Raw genomic sequence first — 24,880 nt, forward strand, 5'->3', positions numbered from 1 at the left:
GAGAAATGTAGTTAATTCTCGTCAAATGAATTTAAGGACAACGGAAATCAGGTTATTTTAATTTAGTTTTAACTTTTTCACTACAATGAAAGCTAAATCTGATTATTGTCAACTGTAAGGCTTTTTCTGTTTACAGAGGGAACGGCAGACAACTTGTGCTCTGTGAAACTACACTAAAAATATACAACTGCCACCGCGAAACTCACAGCGTTTTATTTTTGTTTTAAACATTCGACAACGTCAAACAGTTATCAATGTTCAACCAATTATATTTCATGTTTTTATTAATACACTCTCATAAATGTTTTCTAGGCCTACCCGTATTTCAGTGACACGAGGCCAAAGTTAAACACACAACGTCACGAAACCGTTTAACAGCTGTCTTTGGTTCCTTTGCAAGGTTTTAATATTTTCAATAAGCCAAAACACAAGCTTTCACAGTAAACCAGTTAAAAGGCATTAATTACAAGCAAAAGTGCAAGTTAAATTTCATAAAACTATAAACACAACAAAAACAGAGCAGTCAGGGGTTACGTGGATTTCGACCATTATAGTGCAATTACTTTAATACAAACGGAGATTGGTTTCTTTAAGCACATCAATTAATTTAGGTTATCTTTTTTTCTTGTTATAAAACAGGACATATAGGACAGGCTTGGCCTGGAAGTTAGTGAAAGAAATTAAAGTTATCAATACAAATCTAAAATAGAGACTTAGATGACCTGAAAAATATCTTATAAAAATAATATCTTATAAAATAATAATAATATATATATATATACATTTTATATATATAATAAAATGAAATCCACTTAGCCAGTTGAATTTGTGGGCAATGTGAATAACATGCAAAGTCAACTGAAAAGTTAATTGTTCTTCACAAACAGACACGCCCCTGAGCCCAATATTTTACAATGCAATGAGAGGTAGTTGGCTGAAATGTTTGCAATGCAATAACTCGCTCACTCATTGTTTGTCTGCTACCTCTGTTACACAACAAAACACACAGGCCCATAGTCATAATCTCTAGCTGGATTGTGAAGGCGCAATGTTCTCCAGCCACTCAACAGTTCTGTGTTTTTTGTGCATGAGCGCCAGGTCACGAGGCGTGTAGCCTTTTGCGTTAGGCACAAAAGGCGGCGTGCTGCAGTCAGATACGAGATACTGCACAACAGCCAGGTGTCCCTCACGCGCCGCCAGATGCAGAGGCAGGTTGCCGTCGTTGTCAGGGAGATTGACATCAGCTCCGTTCTGCGCGAGCACCCGTAGAGTGTCCAGATATCCGTCTCGCGCGGCATCGTGACTGACGGTCAGTCGTAGGATGGGGTCCCGCGCGTTTGGATCGGCGCCCGCTCGAAGCAGCGCCTCCGCTATGCACGGACAGCCAAGTTTCATCACCTGAGATACAACCCAGAGAGATTGTTAAGTTGCTTAAAAATATTGTTATAATAATCAATTACATTAATCACTTTTTGATGAAAGTGTGCATTTCAATTAAGCATCATGACTGTAGTATTCGTTTCTTATCAAGGTAAAAGATAATAAAGGGGAATGTATCTAAGGCAGGGTGTCAAACTCCATTCCTGAAGGTCCACAGCCCTGCAGAGTTTAGCTCCAACGCTAATTAAACACACCCGATCCAGCTAATCACGCCCTTCAGGCTTATTTGAAAACTAAATGGTTTGTGTGGTGGATCAGGGTTGGAACTAAACTCTGCATGGGCTGCAGCCTTCCAGGAACTGAGTTTGACACCCCTGATAAGGGATAGGCCTATATCTATATCTAAGATTACGTTTTTTTTTAAAACACACACACACACACATACACACACACACACACACACACACACACACACACACACACACACACACACACTATCTTATGATGTCCTATTATTATTGTTATTACTAGCCTATTAGAAGATACTTAATTATTATGTAACTATTATGCAAATCGAATGAATTTAGAAAGAATAACCACGACTTCAAAACCTGTGACATATAAAAAAATGAAATCATGGTAAAATCAGTTTTAGGCACATAACGACCTGGTAAATTGTTACTCGCTGACCTCTGATGATAGGTTATAAAGTGTTGGTATAGACCTATCGTCATACAGGAAAAAATACCCTATATTATGAATTGTGATTAGGAAAGTTTTACAAGGAAGTTGTACACCAGTAGCCTACATCACACGAATTGTTTAATATGGGTGAGGCTACATTTTACACAACTCATTCTCGGTAAATTATTATGCGTGCATTTAAAAAAAAAAACTGAATCTTGATATTAATTAAGAGACCACATGGAATTACTTATTTTTATAAATTCCTTTGTCACATTTCAAAGCCATTTAAAATGACCCAGTGAAGGTAAAAGGTGATAAAACAGTCAAAACCTAAAAAGCAGTGACCACTCACAGCACCTAAAACATAGCCTACATTTTTCCTTATTCACTCTTATATATTTTTTTTCAATCTAAAATCGTAATGTTGTTAAAACAAAAAATCACGAATATTTTACGTGTCATGTAAGCTACCTATAAATATGTGTCACATATGCGTAGGCAGAAATTGGCATACGGCTTAAACATCGAGGATGGGGATTACCCAGTGTTCAAATTATCACTCATTCTGAAGCCAAAATAACATATTGTGTGAATATGACACGAGAACATGAGTAATTATCAGAATATTTAATACTGACCCGAAATTAAACAGCTGTATTGTGCTTGGTGTAAGTCCAGACGGCCTTCTGATAAGCAAACACTTTTAATGTATAAGTGAATTAATTAAAAAAGGTAAAAATAGCCTGTCAATGTGTGCACGATTTTAATTAATTAATTTTATTGATTTCTAGAATTTTATCCAACGCCTTAAAAGGAAATAATAAACATAAGCATCTACAACCACTTCGGGCCTTATTGCCTATGAAAATGGAAACTCCATGATCATTAAAAATACATTTTAACTTTGTTGTTACACTTACGTTGTATAAAAAGTATAGAAACAAATACAATGATATCTGAATTATCCTAATTTAAGTGTAAAAGGCTGCTAACAACTGTACATTAATGTGTGTGACACTAATGACTGTGGTGTAATAAAACACCTCTCAGTTTCCACAATAAATTCTTTATGTATCAGAAAACGAGTGACGCTAATTTATTGGCATATTAAAATATAGATAATTTGTCAGATCAACAGGTGCTTATACTTGCTGCTTCGCAGGTAAACTTTATATAAAAAAACACAGGTTTAGGTTAGAAGTAAATCAACCAGGCCACTGCTAGTGACTGCAAGAAAGAAAAGGACAGACTGTTTTCCTGAGGCTGATGCACTATGTATTATAAACAACATCGTGTAGCCTATAGATATGAAAGTCGTTCGTGAAGATGAGTCTAACCTGTAATGGTGTCCTGCCGTACTTGTTCTTCTCATTAACGTTCACGTTGCTTTGCAGTGTCTGCTCAATTTCTTTAAGATTTCCAATCGCAGTTGCACTGCTCAGCCTATCTATAGCTGCGTCCTCGGCCATTATATCCTGACAAAGGAGGTAGAATATCTCTGGTGCTAGCGTTAAAAAAACTGGTTTAGATGTCCGCTGGTTTAGATGTAAAAAGTACTACAAAGCTGTAGTAAATAGCCCGATCCTCCAGCCCCCCTAAAAAATATCCGTTGGAGATGCGCCAAGGTCCACCCACATTAATATCGTCCTACCGAAGCCATCGGAACCAGCGGAGAAAACAGGGATGCCATGCCATCTCTTATAAAATATATGCACAATCAAGAATTATATGGGGGAAAAACAACAGCAACAAACAAACATCCTATTTTATGGCTGATCAATGCGAGAAGTTCCTCCCCGTGTCCATGAATGACTTGAAGCTCTCCCGTGGTCTTGGTCCAGATATGATCTTACATTCAAAAAGATCTGTAGTAGTCACATGAAAAATGCTCGTATTTGAGAGCCAAACTTTCCTTTCACGAGTCCTCTGATATTAACTATATGCAGGTGCAACGGACATTCGAGGATGTTGTCATTTCAAGCCTCCGAACGACCTCTGAAACAGACAAATGGAGGGAGAAGACTGTTATTCCGCGAGGAAATTTCTATTATGCATCCAGTTGGGTTCGCAAGGATGTGTTGTAAGTTTTATGGAAGCTTCCCGCCCATTTTGAATATGGAACGTCAAAAGCGAATCTTCTTTGATGTGCACATCAAAGAACGCTGGCGTGAGGGTGATCAAAACTTGTTAACTGACACTAGTCCGGTATTCCAAATTGACACGAGTAGACAGAAGCTGAACTACGTTTTCGGTCTACGATCACGCATGTCGAACAGCAGGCGTGAATATCTACGAAAGTTCTGTCGTTGTGATTCCTCGCGCACGGAGGTTCAGTTACAATGTGACGATTCAACCGATGATGGACGACGTCATAATGGATCATTTAAAATGAAACATTGTATCCACTACCTGCAGAATGGTTAGGCTACGTCGCGGGCTTCGAGTTATCATCTCCGACCGGTTTATAGGCGATGAATGAGCTGGTTAGAAGACAGCTGACTTTGTCAGAGAGTCTGCCGCTGTTGTTTGACATCACTCCGTTTTTGAAATAAAGGGCCGACACTTCCGCCCACTTTTACTAACAGACGCGGAGTGAGGCGGGACTCAACGGTAATGCTGCTGCTGGGGGAGAGGCGGCGGAGTGAGAGATGCACTTTCTGCTTTCTTCTCACAGGTTCTGCCGTGTTAAACATTCATCATTGAGCTGTGAAGGCTTTGGGGTGTTGGTATTACTAATAGCCTATAAAATTCCTCTCTCCATAAATGTGTTTTTGAAGTGAAATGTATTCAAATTAATGGTAAGGTGAAAGGGTGTAAGTGCAAGGTTTAAATTCATGCATGTAAATGCCGAAATAAAACCCTCCAGTGCATCACAAGTAGCCTACAATCTGTCTGAAAATGGCAGGTTTTTTAAATATTTCTCCATCACATTGTTTTGTTTATTCACTTGAATTAAAGCCATATAGCACAGCAATAGCTAGCCTAATGTGTTTACATTAACAGTACACAGTAGGCTATACTGAGACATACAACTACATCCCTGCTCATACAAACTAAACTACCCTACTCATTTGCTGGGTTTTAGAGGATTTTGTACACTTTTCACTGTGCAAGGCTGTGAGACCATGCAAACCAGGTTAGACTGGTTTACTGATTTTTTTTTTTGTATTTTTATCTCAGGCCAGGCAGACAAGGTAATGCTTTGTAAAAACTTAAGTAAGTTTAATTGCAACGAATGACTCTGGTTTGCTGGTTTAAGATGGTCTAGCTTGTTTCTAAGCCTGGCCTATAGGCCTCTCAGCCTGACTCACTGAAAACTGATCTAGACCACTCTAAAAACCAGCATTGTAGGGCCGGCATACCTGCTAAAACCAGCGTGGACTGGTTTGTTGATGTTTATGTTTTATTATTATTTTTGAGACAAGATTTACATTTGTAGGTTAATGTCAAAGCAAGTTTAATTGCAACAAATATCTCTATTTTGCTGGTTTAGGATGGTTATATCTGGTTTTAGTTGGCTAAGATGGTGTTCAGCTGTTTGTCAAGCTAATTTCCCATTCTGACCCATTTAAAATTGCTGTAAACCCATCTAAAACCAGTCTGGTAGGGCTTGTATGTATCTGCTAAGACCAGCAAACCGACTTAAACTGGTTTAATTAAAGGAAAACCTGAGTTTAGTCAGAGTATCCATTAGGAAAATGAAATCTGCCCTTCTTAAATTTTGTTTTACTAACGTTTGGTGGTTCATCATGGTTGTGTAATATCTTCATGTAATATCTTACAAAAAAAATTTAAAATAATAATTTTGGGGGATGGCAATTTAGGTAGTGAACTGTGAAAAATTGGTTCTGACAAAACACTAATTGTTTTAGTACTGCCTACAGTGACAATAAACGTATTTCAGAAAAGATTTTTAAAGATTTTTTGTCGTATAACGTCATAAGATAGTCAAACATGTCGCTTGTACGACAGTCGATTCAAATTCAACCGCGGCCCTGCTACAGCGCTTTCCAACCGTGAGAGGGGCGCGACAGTTCACGGCACTTCTTTACGGCAGCCGTAAGATGTTTCGTTGCTTTGAACGCCGATCCAGAACAGCAAAGTGACGATAACAGAAAAACTGAAAGCCACCGAACACAGACAATACGGCCCCAAGGAGCAGCATTTATACTCAGTTACTTGCCACACACCGATAAGTTGTGTCCTAAGCTGCTCTTTTGAAATCGGTGGTTGATATTTTTGGGTTTTTTACATGAGTCGTTAGCCTCTCACTGCAATGGCCTCCGACAGCAACATGGACAGAGAAATGATCCTAGCCGACTTTCAGGTGGGTTTCCTCACATAAATATTGATAATCTGTGATTTCCTAAGCTCTGGATGTGTAGATCAGACCCGTTCTTGTGAGTGCTCAGTGATAGCCGGGTAACGGCTTTTTAAGTCACTTCTTTTTGTTGACATATCTCTCTCCGGGTGATCAGAGCTGTCAGTGGCTTTGTCTAAATTATTCAGCAAAACGAAATCTGGAAAAAACATGACTAGACAAAATCTCAATGAACCGCCTAAAAGACTCTATTTTGGTGTGGTCTGCTCATCTGGGACTAGAAAACATAACTGGACTGTCATTTGAAGCCTGATCTGTTTTTATGACCCTGTATTGGTCAGAAGCTGTCATATGACTCTGTATGGTTCTCTCGGTTTCTACACTGCCATCACCTGTCTCATTCATGTTTTTCAGTTTGTTTACCTTGAAATTTTAAATATGAGGCAGTTTACGAATGTTGACAATATGTGTTTTGATTTGCAGACTGATTATTTCATAGAAACTGAAAGAGATCAGAAATATGTAGCAATTTCAAATAATTTGAGGTGGCATTCACCAAAATTTCATTGTGACTATAAATGTACAGGTTTACAATAAACATTTCATTTAATTTAATAGCTTTTCCTGTTTTATATTGAAGACAGATTTAGCATGACCTTACGTCATCTTACCTTAAGGTGTGTGTGTGTGTCTATATATATATATATATATATATATATATATATATATATATATATATATATACACACTGTACATGGGAAAAAAATATAAACATGTAATATTCATGTATGTAGTGTGCAACAAAATAGAAATTAATTTATCATTCTCAGAAATGTGTTTTTGGCCTGTCCTGTTATTTCGTTCTTGCAATAGAAAAAGAGGACTTTTTGGTTTATGATATTCCTAATTTGCAAAATCAAAACCAGTTTGTTGGTTTTATTTCAGGCATGTACCGGAATCGACAACATTGCTGAGGCGATCACACTTCTAGAACTCAATAACTGGGACTTGGTGGTAAGATGCTCTTTATTTGTTAAATCTGTAATACTAACACTCTAACGCTAGATTTGTTTCAAACCACAAACAGTTTTAACAAGGGATTGTGTCTCCTGTTTATTGTTTGTTTGTGGATTGCTGTGGTACACCGGAGACTGAGCCACTATGTTTAGTAAAAAGGCTATTTATTGGTACCATTGTTCACAGGACATTCTGGCACAGTTCTGTAAAGCAGAAGAACCTAGTCTGACATGTTTGTAATTCAAGGCTTTATTTTTACTTATATTTTTTAACACTGTGAACAATTGGCTTATGATCAGGGGCTTCATGTATCTATTTTTTTTAATTTTTTTTATGGGTCATCAGTAACCGTTCTAGCTCTTATTTTTAAGACTTTGAGTCATGATTATGTAGTGGTGTCATTTTATGGTATGCATGGGGGAATGGTTCAGATAATATAAATCGTTATAATGAAACAAACAAGATTGTAGATTGTTTTATGTACAACGTGGCTGAGTTGTTCATGGAACCCCCATGTTCAATTAACAGTAGTAGAATTCTCGCCCTAATGGAACCAAAGATTCCCTCCACCATTTACCCATAGAACCACTAACAGTATGGGACAGACAATACAACATAAACAACAGGTATTTAATTTCATTTAAACTCATAATCATAATAAACTTGTATCAGTAAGCAGTCTCTGTGTGTATGTGTAAGTGCATTCATAAACTTAAGTCCATTTAAATTTGTGGTCATTCTGTGACTGTCACGCACTGCACCTTAAAAGCTGTTAAGAGCTTTAAGCCACATACTATATACACATCAGAATGCGCTGCACTGTAAAATTGTTACAGATTGTAAAAGAGTATGACATTCAAGAACATAAACAGTCTATTTAATACTGATCCAATGATAAAGCATTTGTAAATTTGCCCTGTTTTACGATTTTGTTTAGGTTTGGTTATATAAATCACTAATAACTAATCCTTTGTTAAAACATGACTAAGTTTTGATATTGCAGGATAAACTGGAATTTGCTATTATCAGTTGACACAGTATGATCATGAACCATTTCTATCAATTTAGAACTTTAATTCAGTCTGATGCAGTCTCACTGCTGCTATTCCATCAAGAATCCTCAAATTAGTTTTTTTGTTTCATTAGTTACATCAGTTTGCATTTCTTTTTTCTCTATCTAATTGTATGCTGATTATGTGATACATAGAATAGCATTACAGTTCATACACATTTCATTTTAAAGAGCACTGCAGTAGTGAAATGCATGCCCAAACAAGGGACAAGATCTGTACCTTTTTTTCAAGCAGGAACTGTTTCACTCCTAGTGAACAAATAGTAGCTCCTTTGTTGTTCCTACCGTGCAGAGCTTATGTGTCTAAGTGTCTGTTTCAATCGATAATGTTATTTGAACAGACAGTAATGTCGGCTGCAGTCTAGTCTGCAGATACGCAAACCTTTTTATAGCCTTTCATCTTATCTTTTGCAAACAGGTAATTTACACAGATCAAAACGGTCCTAAAATGCCTTATTGCAGGAGCCCATCCCTCCCTTTGAATACATGGTATGGCTAGTCTTTTTACAAGCATCCTGGTGATTTATAGTCTGGTATATCACCTTTCATTTACCGCCGCACAAACAATTTACCTCTAGAGCCTAAAAAATATGCAGCTGTGACAGGTGTCACACCACAGACAAAGGCAGACGTGAAGAGCTTGTTTTGATTGGGTGAATGTAAGAGAGTTTCCGTAGTGCAAATTTGCATGAGGGACTGCATGTGACCCACTCTCGCCCCCAAAATAGGGTTCAAGCCATCTCGTATTTACAGACAGCAATGACGCTATAAAGAATGCAGTGTCAGGGCAGATCTAAAATGACTGTTCTCAAACAAAATGAAGAAATTGTGGTTTTGCAGACAGATTTTCATCCACAAAGTTGCTTTTTATCTTTAAAGCAGGCTGTTTTACTATATTTAGCAGGAAGCTGGTTGTATGCTGGCAGCAATTCAAAGAAAACAGGCCCGAGCCACGGCGTGGTTAAGTGCACCTGTGAATATGATGACTCGCTGTTCTACTCAGGGTTGTGAGGTTGATTGAGTCAAAAAATGTAGAGACAGGACAGCCAGCGAGTGTTTGAACACCCCACGCTGAAACCAGGATGTGTGCCTCACACAAACACTGCGCTGCACCTGAGCAAATCTTTCATGAGAAGTCAAATGGCCTTAGATGTGTAGAGCACTTTGTCTGCATATTTGCATGCATTAAAGGGTTAAAAATATCTGATGTTCTGTCTCTACAGCAGACAAAACATCATTTCTGTGGCCTCTATTGGCATGGAAAAAATTTCAGAGCATAGCAAGCATTGCGATGTACGTCTCTGTATACACTTTGTTATTTGGCTCAATCAGAAGCCATTCCATTCAGATCTGTATCCACCAAGAGTAAGTCTCCTTATCACAGTCTGGCTCCAGAAACCACTTGCTCACACACGCACAGACACAACACATCAGGCCCATCTCTGTGCATTCCACTTCAGTCTGATGAGAGAAAGAGAGGGGGAAATATGTGGCCCACATTGCTGGAGACTGCTTGTGTGTTTTATATTTGGGTTGCCGTGTATCTCTGTTATTTGCATTATCATCTTAAAAAAGGGTCAGTATATTTAGACCACTATTTATTAAGGTAATCGATGTGAAATTTCAAGTAATGATAGCACTTAAGTCCTGGAGTGTTATTTAATATATGCTATGTCAAATTGTAAGTTTTTATTAATTAACTATTTATTATATCCTACAGTTTAAATGTAAATACAGTAAAAACAGCAGTATTGTGAATTTAAATGTATTATAATTTTCTAATTTTATATGTAATGTATTTATTTATTTATTAATTTATGTAATTCAATCCTGAGATGCAAAGCTAATTTTTTTCAGCAGCCATTACTTCAGGGTTTAGTGTCACATGACCCTTTGGAAACCATTTATTTACAAGAACATTTTGAATGGTAGTGTAAAATAAATGAATCTATGAAAGATGAATTTTTGACCTCATTAGTCAAGAGTTCTTTTGACTTTATTAATTTAAAGACTACATTTGTGCTAGTTGTGTTACATTGCAGGATTATTTACATGAACTGCAAACAGCAGGGTGATTAACACTGCTCCAAATTTGCATACTGTGGAGTATGTTCTGTATTACTTCTCAGCCATTCATAAACCGTTTTTTTGCATACTATAAAGAAAGCAAGTACACATATCCAGACATGCTGTGTTAAAACATCAAAGAAATTATGACTAGTTTCATCACCTAAAATGTTTTCTTTTATATATTCACACATACACTGACTAAAAGGTTTCATGTTTGTCACTTTTGATTTTAACTCAACCCAACAGTTATTTCTTGTATTCATCAATAATTTGAATGCTATATATGCTATATAAAAATATATTTCTGTTTTCTTTGTAGGCAGCCATCAATGGAGTGATACCACAGGAAAATGGGATCTTGCCAAGGTATGATGTTGATTTGTTGATTCTTATGAATCTAAAACCATCAACTCAGGCTTTCCTTTAAAAAAATTATGGTAGAGATTTCACTCCATCTAAATGCATGTGGTAGTCTTTAGAGTCGAGATTAATTCTGGTAAACTCCAAAGACGGCACATTACCAGAATCAAGACCCGGCTGAGCTTGATGGCCCGAACGAGGTGGTTACTGTTTTCATGCCCCTGTAAAATGAAACTGGCCTCCTCTCAAAAAGGGCATTCGTCTCTAAGCTATAATGAGACCCAGCTGTGGCTGCTGCTGGTTCCCTGAATGTTAAGGAATCGAGGGGGAAATGTCAGAGCAGCGTGTGTTTCGGCTTGTAGGGCCTTTGGTAGAGCTCTTATCATGTCTGCTCATCTGATTAGTCAAATCAGAAGTCTGCTCTTCCATTTTATGTCTGGCTAATCAGAAAACTAACTACTGAACACAAAATCCTGCACTTTAACATTACTCTAGCTTCATTTCATAATTGACAATTATGTGTAAAGGAATCAGTGAAGATCTCTTCCATAGTTAGCCTATGTGGCCACTTCAGTGTCTGGTGCTGCCTAGTGTAAGTGGACATTTTGAGAAAATAAAGCACAAAATTGAAATCTTGAGGAATTGTTACATGACGGGACAAAGCAATATTGATATGATCCACTTTTATCACTCTAAAGGTACTTATAGCTTCTGGAACGCTATAATTAGATCACAAATAATTACATTATTATAAAGTTTGTATGTGTAGACATATACACACTGTATTATAATATAATGTAATTTATTTTGATCGACAGTTATTAGAAATATGACAGAAAGAGTTTTAGATTTTAGTGGAAGTTCACTAGACCCGTAAGACATTATTTACTTTTCTTCTTGTTTTTGTTGTTCTTCTTCTTATTTTTTTTTTATAATTATATTACACTACCGTTCAAGACTTTGGAATTGGGTAGATTTTTTTAATGATTTCAAAAGAAGTAAATTATGCTGCCCAGGGCTGCATTTATTTGATAAATAACCCTTGTCCGTTTTAATGTATTTAAAAATGTCATTATTTATTGCAGAATTTTCTGTATCCATTACCTGTCACAATGTCAAGTGATACTTGAGAAAACAGTGCTGAAAACAGAGCTGCTATCGTTGACAATATTCAAAAGAACAACATTTATTTGAAATACATTTTTTTGTAACAATGTAAAAGTTTCTTTCGTTCTTTCTTTCGTTCTTTCTTTCGTTCTTTCTTTCGTTCTTTCTTTCTTTAAAAAAAAAAAAACAGACCCCAAACATTTAGTGTATATATACACAAAAGTAGTATTTTTTGTGCATCACTGTAATGTATATAACATTTATTCTGTATTTATTGTACATCACTTTGGTACCATGTCTTAAAACCATAGTTTTTGCTACTTTAGGGTTAGGGTAAGAAAAAAAGAAAAAAAAATCACGAGGGGAGGAAAAAGAAAGTGAGAATTAAAGTATGTAAGTGTGTTGCGGAAATAATTGCGGTGAAATAGCAGTGCAGAAAAGGCTGTCATCTCATTTCCCTCTGGAAGTCTGCTCACCAGCAATTACCCCCTTTGTGCCATTTCAACACCAGAGTCACAGGAAATCAAACAATCATGTTTACTGCGGGGGTTTTCATAGCGGTTGGTTGATGACCTTGTTAATGGAGGAGAACAACCAACAAAGTTGGGAGCTTTTTATAGGACTCAGCACGGAAGTAGCCGAATGTGGGTTCTGCGCCGCTGGCCACGTTTCAGTGCCCTAAAAATACTGTTTAATGGGATGTGTTTGTGACCAGCGTTAGGATTATTTAGATGCTCACCACTATTTCATACATTCAAGTTTTTCTTTCCCCACCCACCCCCATCGTTCTTTTTCCAGTGTCTTTAGTTTGGTCCGCTTTGGATCGCAGTGATCTCATTCATGGTGTGTGTAGGCTGAATGTAAAGCTTTTCAGCATTCCATCGACCAATTAAATTCTGCCAGTTGCATTGTGGGTAAGAAAAGTAGTTGACAGCTTTCATTGTTGTGCACTCTTCACTGGGTTGTGAAGGTATATAGAGGGGCCAACCACCTTGGCACAGCGTTGGGTCCTAAACCGTCGACACCCACAATTGAAAATGCAACAAACAGTTCTTGTTGTCTCGCTTGAAGAGTTTGTAAAGTGTTACACTACGCATTTAGCCGTATTGAGATTTCCCTCAGTCTCTTTAGCCTGAAAGAGAGAGAAATTGAACAGAAACGCACACAAACACAACAGAAAAAAAAAATCTAATCCAATAACAGGAATTGAAACTTTGGGCAACAAAAGGCGTTTGTGAACACTCATTTTGTCCGCCGTCCATTTCTCCTTCCTCAATGGTCAACGCTCATGAATGCACCAGAGTCTTAAGAACAAATATATTCAGACGGAGCACGATCTGTGACGGTTTATTTAGAGGGTGTGTGAATGTAAGAGCTTGGACACGAGGACATGTTTCTTCTCAAAGGCACATAATTATGAATGGAGCCTGGCATGGCGACTTCCAGCCTGTGCATTCAGTGGGTGGCTGGCACCATACTGCAGGCTGTAGGATGGCACGGTTCACTCAAGTGCCCTCCATTGAGTCACCCGCCGCCAGCTGGATCTCTGCTCGGCGGGACCCGGAGACCTACATGCTGCTGCCAAGCCAAACGTGTGTGCAGACTGCCATCTAGACGCTCACTGTGGAATAACTGATGACTGAATGCCAGTGTCTTAGAGAGGGGAGAAGAGAAAATATAGACATTAGTGGGTGAAAATTATATACAGATCACAAGATTGTTTAAAAATGGGTTGAATATGCCGCAGGCTGTGAACTCTTGCAGCTCCTCTCTAGAAAGATGTGTATTATTAACCACTCTCTCATATTACCATGGAAGAACGAGCATCTAGATTTGATAATAAGCTTGATGTAGCATCTCATTGGTGAATTTATTTTCTAACCGCGTCAACTTCACAAATGTCATCTTGTGTAGGCCGAACTCTGAAATAAGTATAAGGGAAACCTCATCCTTAATGTCTGAGGTTTACTGGATTTGTATTTTGTCATCATCTTGGCCTTGTTGCATACTGTTTCTTGGTTTTCAACGAAAGATGCATTTATTTATTTTAAGCCTCATGTTTTATTTTAAAGGGACAGTTCACCCAAAATGAACATTCTGTCATCATTTACTCACCCTCAAGTTGTTCCAAACCTCTTGAGTTTCTTGTGCTTAACAGAAGAAAGAAGGTATTTTGAAGAATGCTGGAAACCAAACACTGTTTGGTTCCCAAAATGAGTGTATGATGTATAGAGTGAATTAATAAATTTTTTGGGTGAACTATTCCTTTAAATACTATGTTTCTTTTGTTCCTACAGTTATAGTAAATCTGGAAATGTTGAATTTTTACAATTGTGAATTCCAGGCATATAAAATTAATCAAAATTAGTCAATTCTTAAAAATCTTAGTCATTCAAATTTCTGTATTGATTCTGTTTTGTTTTGAATGAGAAATGCACCAACGATTTAGTGGTCATTCTGTAATAATGTTTCCCTCCAGTAAGCTGTAAACCACTACGACTGGATTGAGTCAACAAATTCTGGAATTAATTGTTAGGTTAATAGATATCATCCTGACCTGTATGAATGATTTGTTCATTCTGTCGTGAACACCTGACAGCTTGGGCAGACTGCGTGAATTTAGTTTTTTTTGTCACAAAATGTAATCACCCAGCTCCTATATAAAGTTGGATATATAAATGTCCAAATGTATCCTCATATATATATATATATATATATACAGCAGTGTTACATAAATGCATATAATACATAGCGTATCTCAACTGCTTATTATATTCATTATATGTATTATAGCACTGCTGTTATCTACTAATATACAAAAAGGCATAAATATATAATAAACATTAACAACCAGCTTTTCTGTAAAACTGCTTTGAAACTGCATTTATTGTGAAAATCGCTATACATATAAACTTGACTTGACTTTTCTCATTTTGATTCCTCATACAAAGCCGTCATAAGAAGACTTCTTAAATTCGAGAAACAAGTCTGTGATTGTTTTCCGTCATGTCTAGTTGTTTTACAACCCGAATTCCGGAAAAGTTGGGACGTTTTTTAAATTTTAATAAAATGAAAACTAAAAGACTTTCAAATCACATGAGCCAATATTTTATTCACAATAGAACATAGATAACATAGCAAATGTTTAAACTGAGAAAGTTTACAATTTTATGCACAAAATGAACTCATTTCTATTTTGATTTCTGCTACAGGTCTCAAAATAGTTGGGACGGGGCATGTCCCAACTTTTCCGGAATTCGGGTTGTATTATAAACATTGAATTGTGTGACTATTTTGACCTGTAGTTGTCACTGAGGCTGTTTTTCTTTTTTTCTGGACATTTCTTTAATTTATACATTGTTTGGGTTTTCCTTTTTGTGTCTAACGGGTTTCTGAATGCCCTAGGACTAACGTCTTTAACCTTTTGGCATTGTAATAAGGTGGTATAATGTCAGGCATTGTGTGCTGTGCCTGGCCCCCCGCTCCTGCTCTTACGGCGATATGTGCTGACCCTGGAGGAGAAGAGAGGAGGCTTTGTCCCGCCAGCGCTCAGAGAAAAGACATTATTTACTGCCACAGGGGAACACGGAGGCACGGGGGAATTCAGCCATCAGCCACTGAGAGAGAGAGTACGACATAGAGAGAGCAAGTGCCAGAAAAAGCCGTTTTGTGTTCTCAGCAGAGCAAAAAAAAACAAAAGGGGGTGATTTTCTCTGGGTTGGACAATCGAGCGTCTGTTGGGCACTGCCCATATTATTATACCAGTAAAGCCTGTTTACACTGAGTCTGATACTGTTTGGATTTCAGCACTGCCACCATTGTGGATCATGCAATGTGGTGTAAAGAGGTGCAAGCTTATCTGCTCTGTCTCTTTTCATATCTCCTTCACTTTATCTGTTTCTCTCCCTTCCAAGTCTCCCTTTCTAAAATCATCAAAAACTTTACTATTTGAATTTTGGAGTCTTAAGGAAACTTGTCTGTAAAGTTTCAAAGACTAAAGTCTCAAATCCAAAGAGATATTCTCTATAAAAGACTTGTCCACGCCCCCCTAAAACGACTAATTTAAACACGCCTCCACATCTCTACATCACTATGTGGGAAGATTTGCAAAACGCTGCCCAAATGTTCACGCAAAGAAAGAAGGCGTATCTTTTATTCTCGCTGTTGCCGCCAGCACCATTTCGTGGAGAAACTGTGTGTTTCATTGTGAAAGTAAAACTACTTTGTTTGGCCTTCCAAACAAAGTCGCTGAGGAATTCCATCAGCTTTGCATTGTGGATCTACGAATCGGCTTTCACCGTGGATGAAGCGGAGTCTAACCTGGGTCCATCACATGTGGTTGCCGCAACCCCCGGCCACTCCTTCGTCTAATCCGCCGATAAAAATACAGTATAAGTCATTATAATCAGTAATTATGTTCCCACTGGATGCAACAACTGCCTCGTTTGTAATGTTTTTTTTTGTTTTTGTTCTGTCATGCCAGTGTTCTGACAGGACATGCCATAACGGTATATGTTGAGGAGCATAACATTTCCATCAGACACTTGAAACATTTGGCCAGCCACAACAAACTGGATAGCTGGCCAATCAGAGCACACCTTGCTTTTCAGAACAATGAGCCTTGTAAAAATCGACCGTTCCAGACGGCGGGGCTTAAAGGAGAAACAATAATGTACAGTATGTGGAAAATAAAGTGGTTTTTTTTAACCTTAAACTGCATAAACACATTTCATTAAATTAAATTTCATTCACCAAATACACAAAATAATGTTCTTGTCTAATGTTCTATGATATATTATATACACGTATATATATATGTATTGAATATTTTTTCTATCATTATCGATGAAGGATTACTGTCGATAAATACTGATACGTTTTATCGCCCAGACCTAGATATATGTATATACAGGTCCTTCTAAAAAAATTTGCATATTGTGATAAAGTTCATTATTTTCCATAATGTAATGATAAAAATTCAACTTTCATATATTTTAGATTCATTGCACACCAACTGAAATATTTCAGGTCTTTTATTGTTTTAATACTAATGATTTTGGCATATAGCTCATGAAAACCCAAAATGCCTGTCTCAAAAAATTAGCATATTTCATCGGACCAATAAAAGAAAAGTGTTTTTAATACAAAAAAAGTCAACCTTCAAATAATTATGTTCAGTTATGCACTCAATACTTGGTCGGGAATCCTTTTGCAGAAATGACTGCTTCAGTGTGGCGTGGCATGGAGGCAATCAGCCTGTGGCACTGCTGAGGTGTTATGGAGGCCCAGGATGCTTCGATAGCGGCCTTAAGCTCATCCAGAGTGTTGGGTCTTGCGTCTCTCAACTTTCTCTTCACAATATCCCACAGATTCTCTATGAGGTTCAGGTCAGGAGAGTTGGCAGGCCAATTGAGCACAGTAATACCATGGTCAGTAAACCATTTACCAGTGGTTTTGGCACTGTGAGCAGGTGCCAGGTCATACTGAAAAACGAAATCTTCATCTCCATAAAGCTTTTCAGCAGATGGAAGCATGAAGTGCTCCAAAATCTCCTGATAACTAGCTGCATTGACCCTGCCCTTGATAAAACACAGTGGACCAACACCAGCAGCTGACATGGCACCCCAGACCATCACTGACTGTGGGTACTTGACACTGGACTTCAGGCATTTTGGCATTTCCTTCTCCCCAGTCTTCCTCCAGACTCTGGCACCTTGATTTCCGAATGACATGCAAAATTTGCTTTCATCCGAAAAAAGTACTTTGGACCACTGAGCAACAGTCCAGTGCTGCTTCTCTGTAGCCCATTTCCTGCACACGCCTGTGCACGGTGGCTCTGGATGTTTCTACTCCAGACTCAGTCCACTGCTTCCGCAGGTCCCCCTAGGTCTGGAATCGGCCCTTCTCCACAATCTTCCTCAGGGTCCGGTCACCTCTTCTCGTTGTGCAGCGTTTTTTGCCACACTTTTTCCTTCCCACAGACTTCCCACTGAGGTGCCTTGATACAGCACTCTGGGAACAGCCTGTTCGTTCAGAAATTTCTTTCTGTGTCTTACCCTCTTGCTTGAGGGTGTCAATGATGGCCTTCTGGTCAGCAGTCTTACCCATGATTGCGGTTTTGAGTAATGAACCCGGCTGGGAGTTTTTAAAAGCCTCAGGAATCTTTTGCAGGTGTTTAGAGTTAATTAGTTGATTCAGATGATTAGGTTAATAGCTCGTTTAGAGAACCTTTTCATGATATGCTAATTTTTTGAGATAGGAATTTTAGGTTTTCATGAGCTGTATGCCAAAATCATCAGTATTAAAACAATAAAAGACCTGAAATATTTCAGTTGGTGTGCAATGAATCTAAAATATATGAACGTTTAATTTTTATCATTACATCATGGAAAATAATGAACTTTATCACAATATGCTAATTTTTTGAGAAGGACCTGTATGTATACAGTGGGAAAAATATTTATTTGATTCTCTGCTAATTTTGTAAGTCCACTTACAAAGAAATGCAGGGTCTGTATTTTTAAATAAGTATTTGATCCCCATCAACCAACAAGAATTCTGGCTCCCACAGATTGGTTATGTGCCCATGTGGAACACAGATTAGTCCTGTCACTTTAAGAAGTTACTTTGTAACAGTTCAAAAGCTAAAATAAAATATTCCAAAAAAGAAGTTACTTTGCTGTGTATAAGAATTCTCTCCACACTATATGTATCTTCCATTCCAACCTCTCCCACCACCACGGGCAATATCAAAGAGCTGTCAAAGGATGTCAGAGACAATATTGTAGATCTGCACAAGGCTGCAATAGGCTACAAGACCATCAGCAAGAAGCTTGGTGAGAAGCAGACAACTTTTGGTGTGAATATTCACAAATGGAAGAACTACAAAATAACCATGAATCAGCCCTCGGTTTTGAGCTCCGTGCAAGATCTTGCCTCATGGGTAAGGATGATCATGAGAAAGGTGACCACAAAAAACAAAAAAACAAAAACAATTACAGACCCTACATTTTTTTGTAAGTGGGCAAACTTACAAAATCACAATATATATATTGTGGCGAGTTGGCTGCCTCCCCCCTAATTATCATCATCACCCTGTCCCTTAACAGCCGCCCTTTGCCAGGCTCCCAACAGGAGTGGGTGTGTGAGAGAGGAGGGGCACTGAAATGGCCAGGGCTGGCTACATGTGATGAGGCACACCTGAAACAAATGGAGCCTCATCACCATCGCTGTTTAAATGCTGAGCTTTATATATATATATATATATATATATATATATATATATATATATATATATATATACATATATATATATATATATATACATATATATATATATATATATATATATATATATATATATATATATACATATATATATATATATATATATATATATATATATACAACCCGAATTCCGGAAAAGTTGGGACGTTTTTTAAATTTTAATAAAATGAAAACTAAAAGACTTTCAAATCACATGAGCCAATATTTTATTCTCAATAGAACATAGATAACATAGCAAATGATTAAACTGAGAAAGTTTACAATTTTATGCACAAAATGAGCTCATTTCAATTTTGATTTCTGCTACAGGTCTCAAAATAGTTGGGACGGGGCATGTTTACCATGGTGTAGCATCTCCTTTTCTTTTCAAAACAGTTTGAAGACGTCTGGGCATTGAGGCTATGAGTTGCTGGAGTTTTGCTGTTGGAATTTGGTCCCATTCTTGCCTTATATAGATTTCCAGCTGCTGAAGAGTTCGTGGTCGTCTTTGACGTATTTTTCGTTTAATGATGCGCCAAATGTTCTCTATAGGTGAAAGATCTGGACTGCAGGCAGGCCAGGTTAGCACCCGGACTCTTCTACGACGAAGCCATGCTGTTGTTATAGCTGCAGTATGTGGTTTTGCATTGTCCTGCTGAAATAAACAAGGCCTTCCCTGAAATAGACATTGTTTGGAGGGAAGCATATGTTGCTCTAAAACCTTTATACCTTTCAGCATTCACAGAGCCTTCCAAAACATGCAAGCTGCCCATACCGTATGCACTTATGCACCCCCATACCATCAGAGATGCTGGCTTTTGAACTGAACGCTGATAACATGCTGGAAGGTCTCCCTCCTCTTTAGCCCGGAGGACACGGCGTCCGTGATTTCCAACAAGAATGTCAAATTTGGACTCGTCTGACCATAAAACACTATTCCACTTTGAAATAGTCCATTTTAAATGAGCCTTGGCCCACAGGACACGACGGCGCTTCTGGACCATGTTCACATATGGCTTCCTTTTTGCATGATAGAGCTTTAGTTGGCATCTGCTGATGGCACGGCGGATTGTGTTTACTGACAGTGGTTTCTGAAAGTATTCCTGGGCCCATTTAGTAATGTCATTGACACAATCATGCCGATGAGTGATGCAGTGTCGTCTGAGAGCCCGAAGACCACGGGCATCCAATAAAGGTCTCCGGCCTTGTCCCTTACGCACAGAGATTTCTCCAGTTTCTCTGAATCTTTTGATGATGTTATGCACTGTAGATGATGAGATTTGCAAAGCCTTTGCAATTTGACGTTGAGGAACATTGTTTTTAAAGTTTTCCACAATTTTTTTACGCAGTCTTCCACAGATTGGAGAGCCTCTGCCCATCTTTACTTCTGAGAGACTCTGCTTCTCTAAGACAAAGCTTTTATAGCTAATCATGTTACAGACCTGATATCAATTAACTTAATTAATCACTAGATGTTCTCCCAGCTGAATCTTTTCAAAACTGCTTGCTTTTTTAGCCATTTGTTGCCCCGTGCCAACTTTTTTGAGACCTGTAGCAGGCATTACATTTTAAATGAGCTAATTAAGTGGATAAAAGTGTAAAATTTCTCAGTTTAAACATTTGCTACGTTATCTATGTTCTATTGTGAATAAAATATTGGCTCATGTGATTTGAAATTCCTTTAGTTTTCATTTTATTAAAATTTAAAAAACGTCCCAACTTTTCCGGAATTCGGGTTGTGTATATATATATATATATATATATATATATATATATATATATATATATATACACACACACACACCAAGGCTGTATTCATTTGATCAAAAATAAAGTATAACCAATAATACTGTAAAATATTATTGCAATTTAAAATCAATGTTTTCTGTTTAATGTATTTTAAAATGTAATTTCTTCCTTTGGCAAAGCTGAATTTTCAGCAGCCATTACTCCAGTCTTCAGTGTAGGGCTGCAACTAACGATTATTTTGATAATCGATTAATCTGTCGATTATTTTTACGATTAATCGGTTTATGTACTTATATTTTAGTTTTTCCCATTTTTTCCCCAAGTAAATTATTAATAAATGGTCTTTATCATTCAGCATAGATTTAAGAGATTTTAACCATTTTGCACTGTCATATCCTCATCAAAAATATACCTGGAGTTGTTTTATTGTGTTAGTAATCCTTTGTCGAACTCTTCTGCAATCAGAACACTGACCCATACTCTAGCAAATTTCACAAGGAGATTTCAAATAATGTTTTCACCATGGCAGTCCTTAGAGCTCCTAAAGTAGTTTAACATCCCGAACAAAGCTTATTAAGGAATCTTTCAGAACATATTTTCACGAAGAATAAGGATAAAACAGAATAAAATTGCAGTGCATTGTATTTTATTATATACTGGGAAAAAGCTATATAGCTTTTGCTGTGAAATTGTAAACAATCCTTCAAAAAAAGTGCCAATGGCACGAAACCTGAATGGAACTCACAATTTAAAGTAAAATCCATCAGAAGGTTGTCCAGAAAAAAAAATAGGACACACACAAAAAACCTGCTGTGTGAAAAAGAGCAGTGAATAATACTTAGAAAAAAAAGTGCATTTCAAATATCTACATTTACCTCTCTCATTCAGTCATAATTAGGCTGCACGACTGAATTTTGAACTGGTAAACGACAAACTGATCACAGAACATGCTTTTACGACTAAACATTTGCAAACAACATTGTACTGGAGAATCTGCACAAATGAAAGTCTTAGGGGCCGTTCACAAATCGCGCCTAAAAACGCGTGGAAAACGCTAGGCGCGCCGCTTTCTCCTTCTTTCCAAAGCGCTCGCGCAGAAGCGCCCCTGAGGCGTCTGCCTTTGCTAAGCAACCATGACGTGCTCTCTCCTTGAAGACGCGGAAATTTCAGCAAAGGATAAATGGATTTGCAGCTCAAAAAATCGCTTGCAGTAGCTCTGCTACTAAATTTATTTCAAAATGGAAATCCATATACAACTATGATCAGCTGTTCCTTTCATCTTGACTGAGCTTTTAACGTTGTTACGGGAAAGGATGAAGCTGATTGGTTAGTTCTTGTCACATGACCCGCGGTGCGGTTGCTGCATTCTGAAAAGTTGAAATGTTTTTAACTCGATGCGGTGCGGTGTTGGAAATAACGAACTTGAGCGCGCAAAAGACACGATATGTGAACCTCCCCTTAAACAGTGCAGTAGTGCAGAGTTTACAGGTTACTCTTCTTTTTTAAAGGCTCAATGTAAAGTACTCCCACATCACGCTGAATGCTGCAGACATAGACATCATATGATGTCTATGGCTGCAGAGACGCTGTTCGGGAAGCACGTGACATAAAACAAGGCCAGCTATTGGCTATTCGCTACTTCTCCTGTTGTACTGGCTGAGTAAAACCTCCGGTGGCTCATTACTGCCACACTTTGGTCACCGCAGATTTGAAATATGCACGAAATGAGCCGCTTACGGCAAATAAAAGTTATTTAGCAACGAATCGATGACTAAATTAGTTGACAACTATTTTAATAATCGATTTTAATCGATTAAATCGATTCGTTGTTTCAGCTCTACTTCAGTGTCATATAATGCTTCAGAAATCATTCTGATTTGATGCTCAAGAAAGATTTCTCCTAATTGTCAGTGCTGCTTAATATTTTTGTGGAAACAGTGATAATCTTATCTTTTGATAATTAAATAAAAGTAGAAAGTATGGAGCAAAAGTATTTTTTTCTTAAAAAAAAAAAAAAAAAACTTCCTGACACCAAACTTTTGAACACTATTGTTTGCTTGTGTGTGTATATATATATACATGATAATTTATGTATATATACATTTTTAGTTATGATGGAGAGGTGGTTCTCGTAGAAATTTTAACATTTAGATAATCCTCATTTTCCTCTTTCCTTTGTAGTCATTTCTCTAGTGAAGCATCTCAGACCGGCCCCTTAGGACCCCAAAGCCAATCAGAAGCCACAGCACCTGCGCCCTCAGCCCCACCTTCTTCAGCATCAGCATCAGCATCATCATCTTCCTCACCTCCATCCTCATCCAGCCAAGCCTTCTGCCCTGTCCAACCCTCTCGGCACATCGTGGAACGGCAGTCGCGGATGCTCAGCTTCCGTGTGGAGTACAGACAGCGCTCCACAGAAGTGGTGCTGGAGGATGCCAGCACAGTCGGTGAGCATGCACAATGTTTTGATACATTAACACAATATACATGATCATTCAGTCTTTTGGTAGGAGGCCCCTTACTGGCCCACATCCAAAAAAGAGTCTGTATCAGTGCTGCTCTTACAAAGGTAGCACACATGATTAGCACTGGCCATTCTTAGAAGTACACGTCATACTGAGCCAGAGCATCTAGCAGCAGGTTTCATGTGCTGTGTTAACCACAATGCTGACAGCTTTCTCCATTTAGATTGGGCTTTTGTCAAATAGACAATAATTAGCATGTCATCTGCAATAATTTGCCTGTTTTCTCAGAAATGATTGGAGCATTTTCTTGGTAGATGTAGATAGTGAGCTTTGATTTCTTGGTATGACACAAGCCACTGAACTGAACCACATACTGTTTATGTGACTATTTCTGTGAATGAAAGTTGAATCTTATGTCACAAGCAAAGTCAACAGTAAGATCTGTGAGCTGCAGGGTGTGTGGCACTCGGCAAGCTACACAAATTCAATGAAAAAGGAAGAAAATCGCTGCTGTTTTACTTTTTTGGTGATGGTCTCATTGTCGACGTATTGGTGTGTTAAACACAGTGTGTTCTTTTTTTTTTTTTGGTACTTTAAATAGATGTTTTTTTAAATAATGGATGATTTTGTGTGTGTGGTGCCACCGTGGAGAAATGAGGAAAAAATCCATACACTAAGAACTGATGTTCTGGTGAATGCTGGTCTGCAGTACAAATATACATTTAATAGTACACATATGCTTGCAGGTTTAACAAGGGACATTTTTTTAATGTCAAACAAAAAAAGAAATTTAGCAGCTTGGCTCTTGAACTGGCTAAATATAAGTGCTTTACTAAAACGTGACAAAACCATGACAAAACTAGACTAGATACATGCTGTCCTCTAGTGGTAACATACTAAACTGCCATAAAAATGTTATAACATATTCTTATTTCTTTCTCTCTGCAGGAGATATTAAAACTATTTTAGAGACTGAGCTACAGGTGCCTGTCTCTAAAATGCAGTTAAAAGGCTGGAAGAGCGGAGATGTATCTGACAGTGTAAGAATGACACTATAAAACACATGCTGCTGATATTCAGATCATTGCTGCATTGATTTTTATTTTAATGCAATGGTTTAATTTAATGGTGCATTAATTATAATTTTTTTTTTATGTAAATCTTAAACATAGGTCTAAAATTATTTAAACAAGTCACAAATACATGGTGAAAATTGCGACTGCCATTTTGAGGGTTGGGGTTGAATCTAAAAATATCTGTTTTATTGTTGTTATTTTTATTGGTGAAATTATTTTAGTGTTTTTTTTTTTTTTTCATTAAATTACTCTTTGTAGTTTTGCTTATATGTTTTACTTAGAAAATGGCAATTTTGAAAGTATTTATGAG

The 24,880-nt window shown here is 37.6% G+C and overlaps 3 protein-coding genes across 4 annotated transcripts in view; 1 reads left to right on the forward strand and 2 right to left on the reverse strand.

Moving 5' to 3' along the window:
* LOC132097943 (elongation of very long chain fatty acids protein 7-like) overlaps positions 1-24,880 on the reverse strand; it is a 343,464-nt gene that overhangs the window by 161,804 nt on the left and 156,780 nt on the right. The window lies entirely within an intron of this gene.
* LOC132097944 (cyclin-dependent kinase 4 inhibitor C-like) lies at positions 803-4,016 on the reverse strand. The gene is made up of 2 exons (XM_059503962.1): positions 3,405-4,016; positions 803-1,398 (listed from the first exon to the last, which is right to left on the reverse strand). The coding sequence occupies exons 1-2, from the start codon at positions 3,534-3,536 to the stop codon at positions 1,027-1,029; spliced, it is 504 nt and encodes a 167-aa protein (XP_059359945.1). The 5' UTR covers positions 3,537-4,016; the 3' UTR covers positions 803-1,026.
* Positions 6,078-24,880, forward strand: part of faf1 (Fas (TNFRSF6) associated factor 1) — a 72,287-nt gene continuing 53,484 nt past the window's right edge. For both annotated transcript variants that reach the window (XM_059503953.1, XM_059503954.1), the window contains exons 1-5: positions 6,078-6,394; positions 7,334-7,402; positions 10,867-10,913; positions 23,211-23,476; positions 24,443-24,534. In XM_059503953.1, the coding sequence (XP_059359936.1) occupies positions 6,344-6,394; positions 7,334-7,402; positions 10,867-10,913; positions 23,211-23,476; positions 24,443-24,534 (525 nt within the window). In that variant the 5' untranslated portion in view covers positions 6,078-6,343. The remainder of the gene's footprint in view (positions 6,395-7,333; positions 7,403-10,866; positions 10,914-23,210; positions 23,477-24,442; positions 24,535-24,880) is intronic.

Source organism: Carassius carassius, chromosome 21, assembly GCF_963082965.1.
Source record: "Carassius carassius chromosome 21, fCarCar2.1, whole genome shotgun sequence".
NCBI lineage: Eukaryota > Metazoa > Chordata > Actinopteri > Cypriniformes > Cyprinidae > Carassius > Carassius carassius.

Excerpts from the sequence above, each read along its gene's own strand:
- LOC132097944 (XM_059503962.1), bottom strand. The coding sequence starts at position 3,536 with ATGGCCGAGGACGCAGCTATAGATAGGCTGAGCAGTGCAACTGCGATT. Across the intron at positions 1,399-3,404 it reads ACGGCAGGACACCATTACAG|GTGATGAAACTTGGCTGTCC; the intron begins GTTAGACTCATC and ends GTTGTATCTCAG.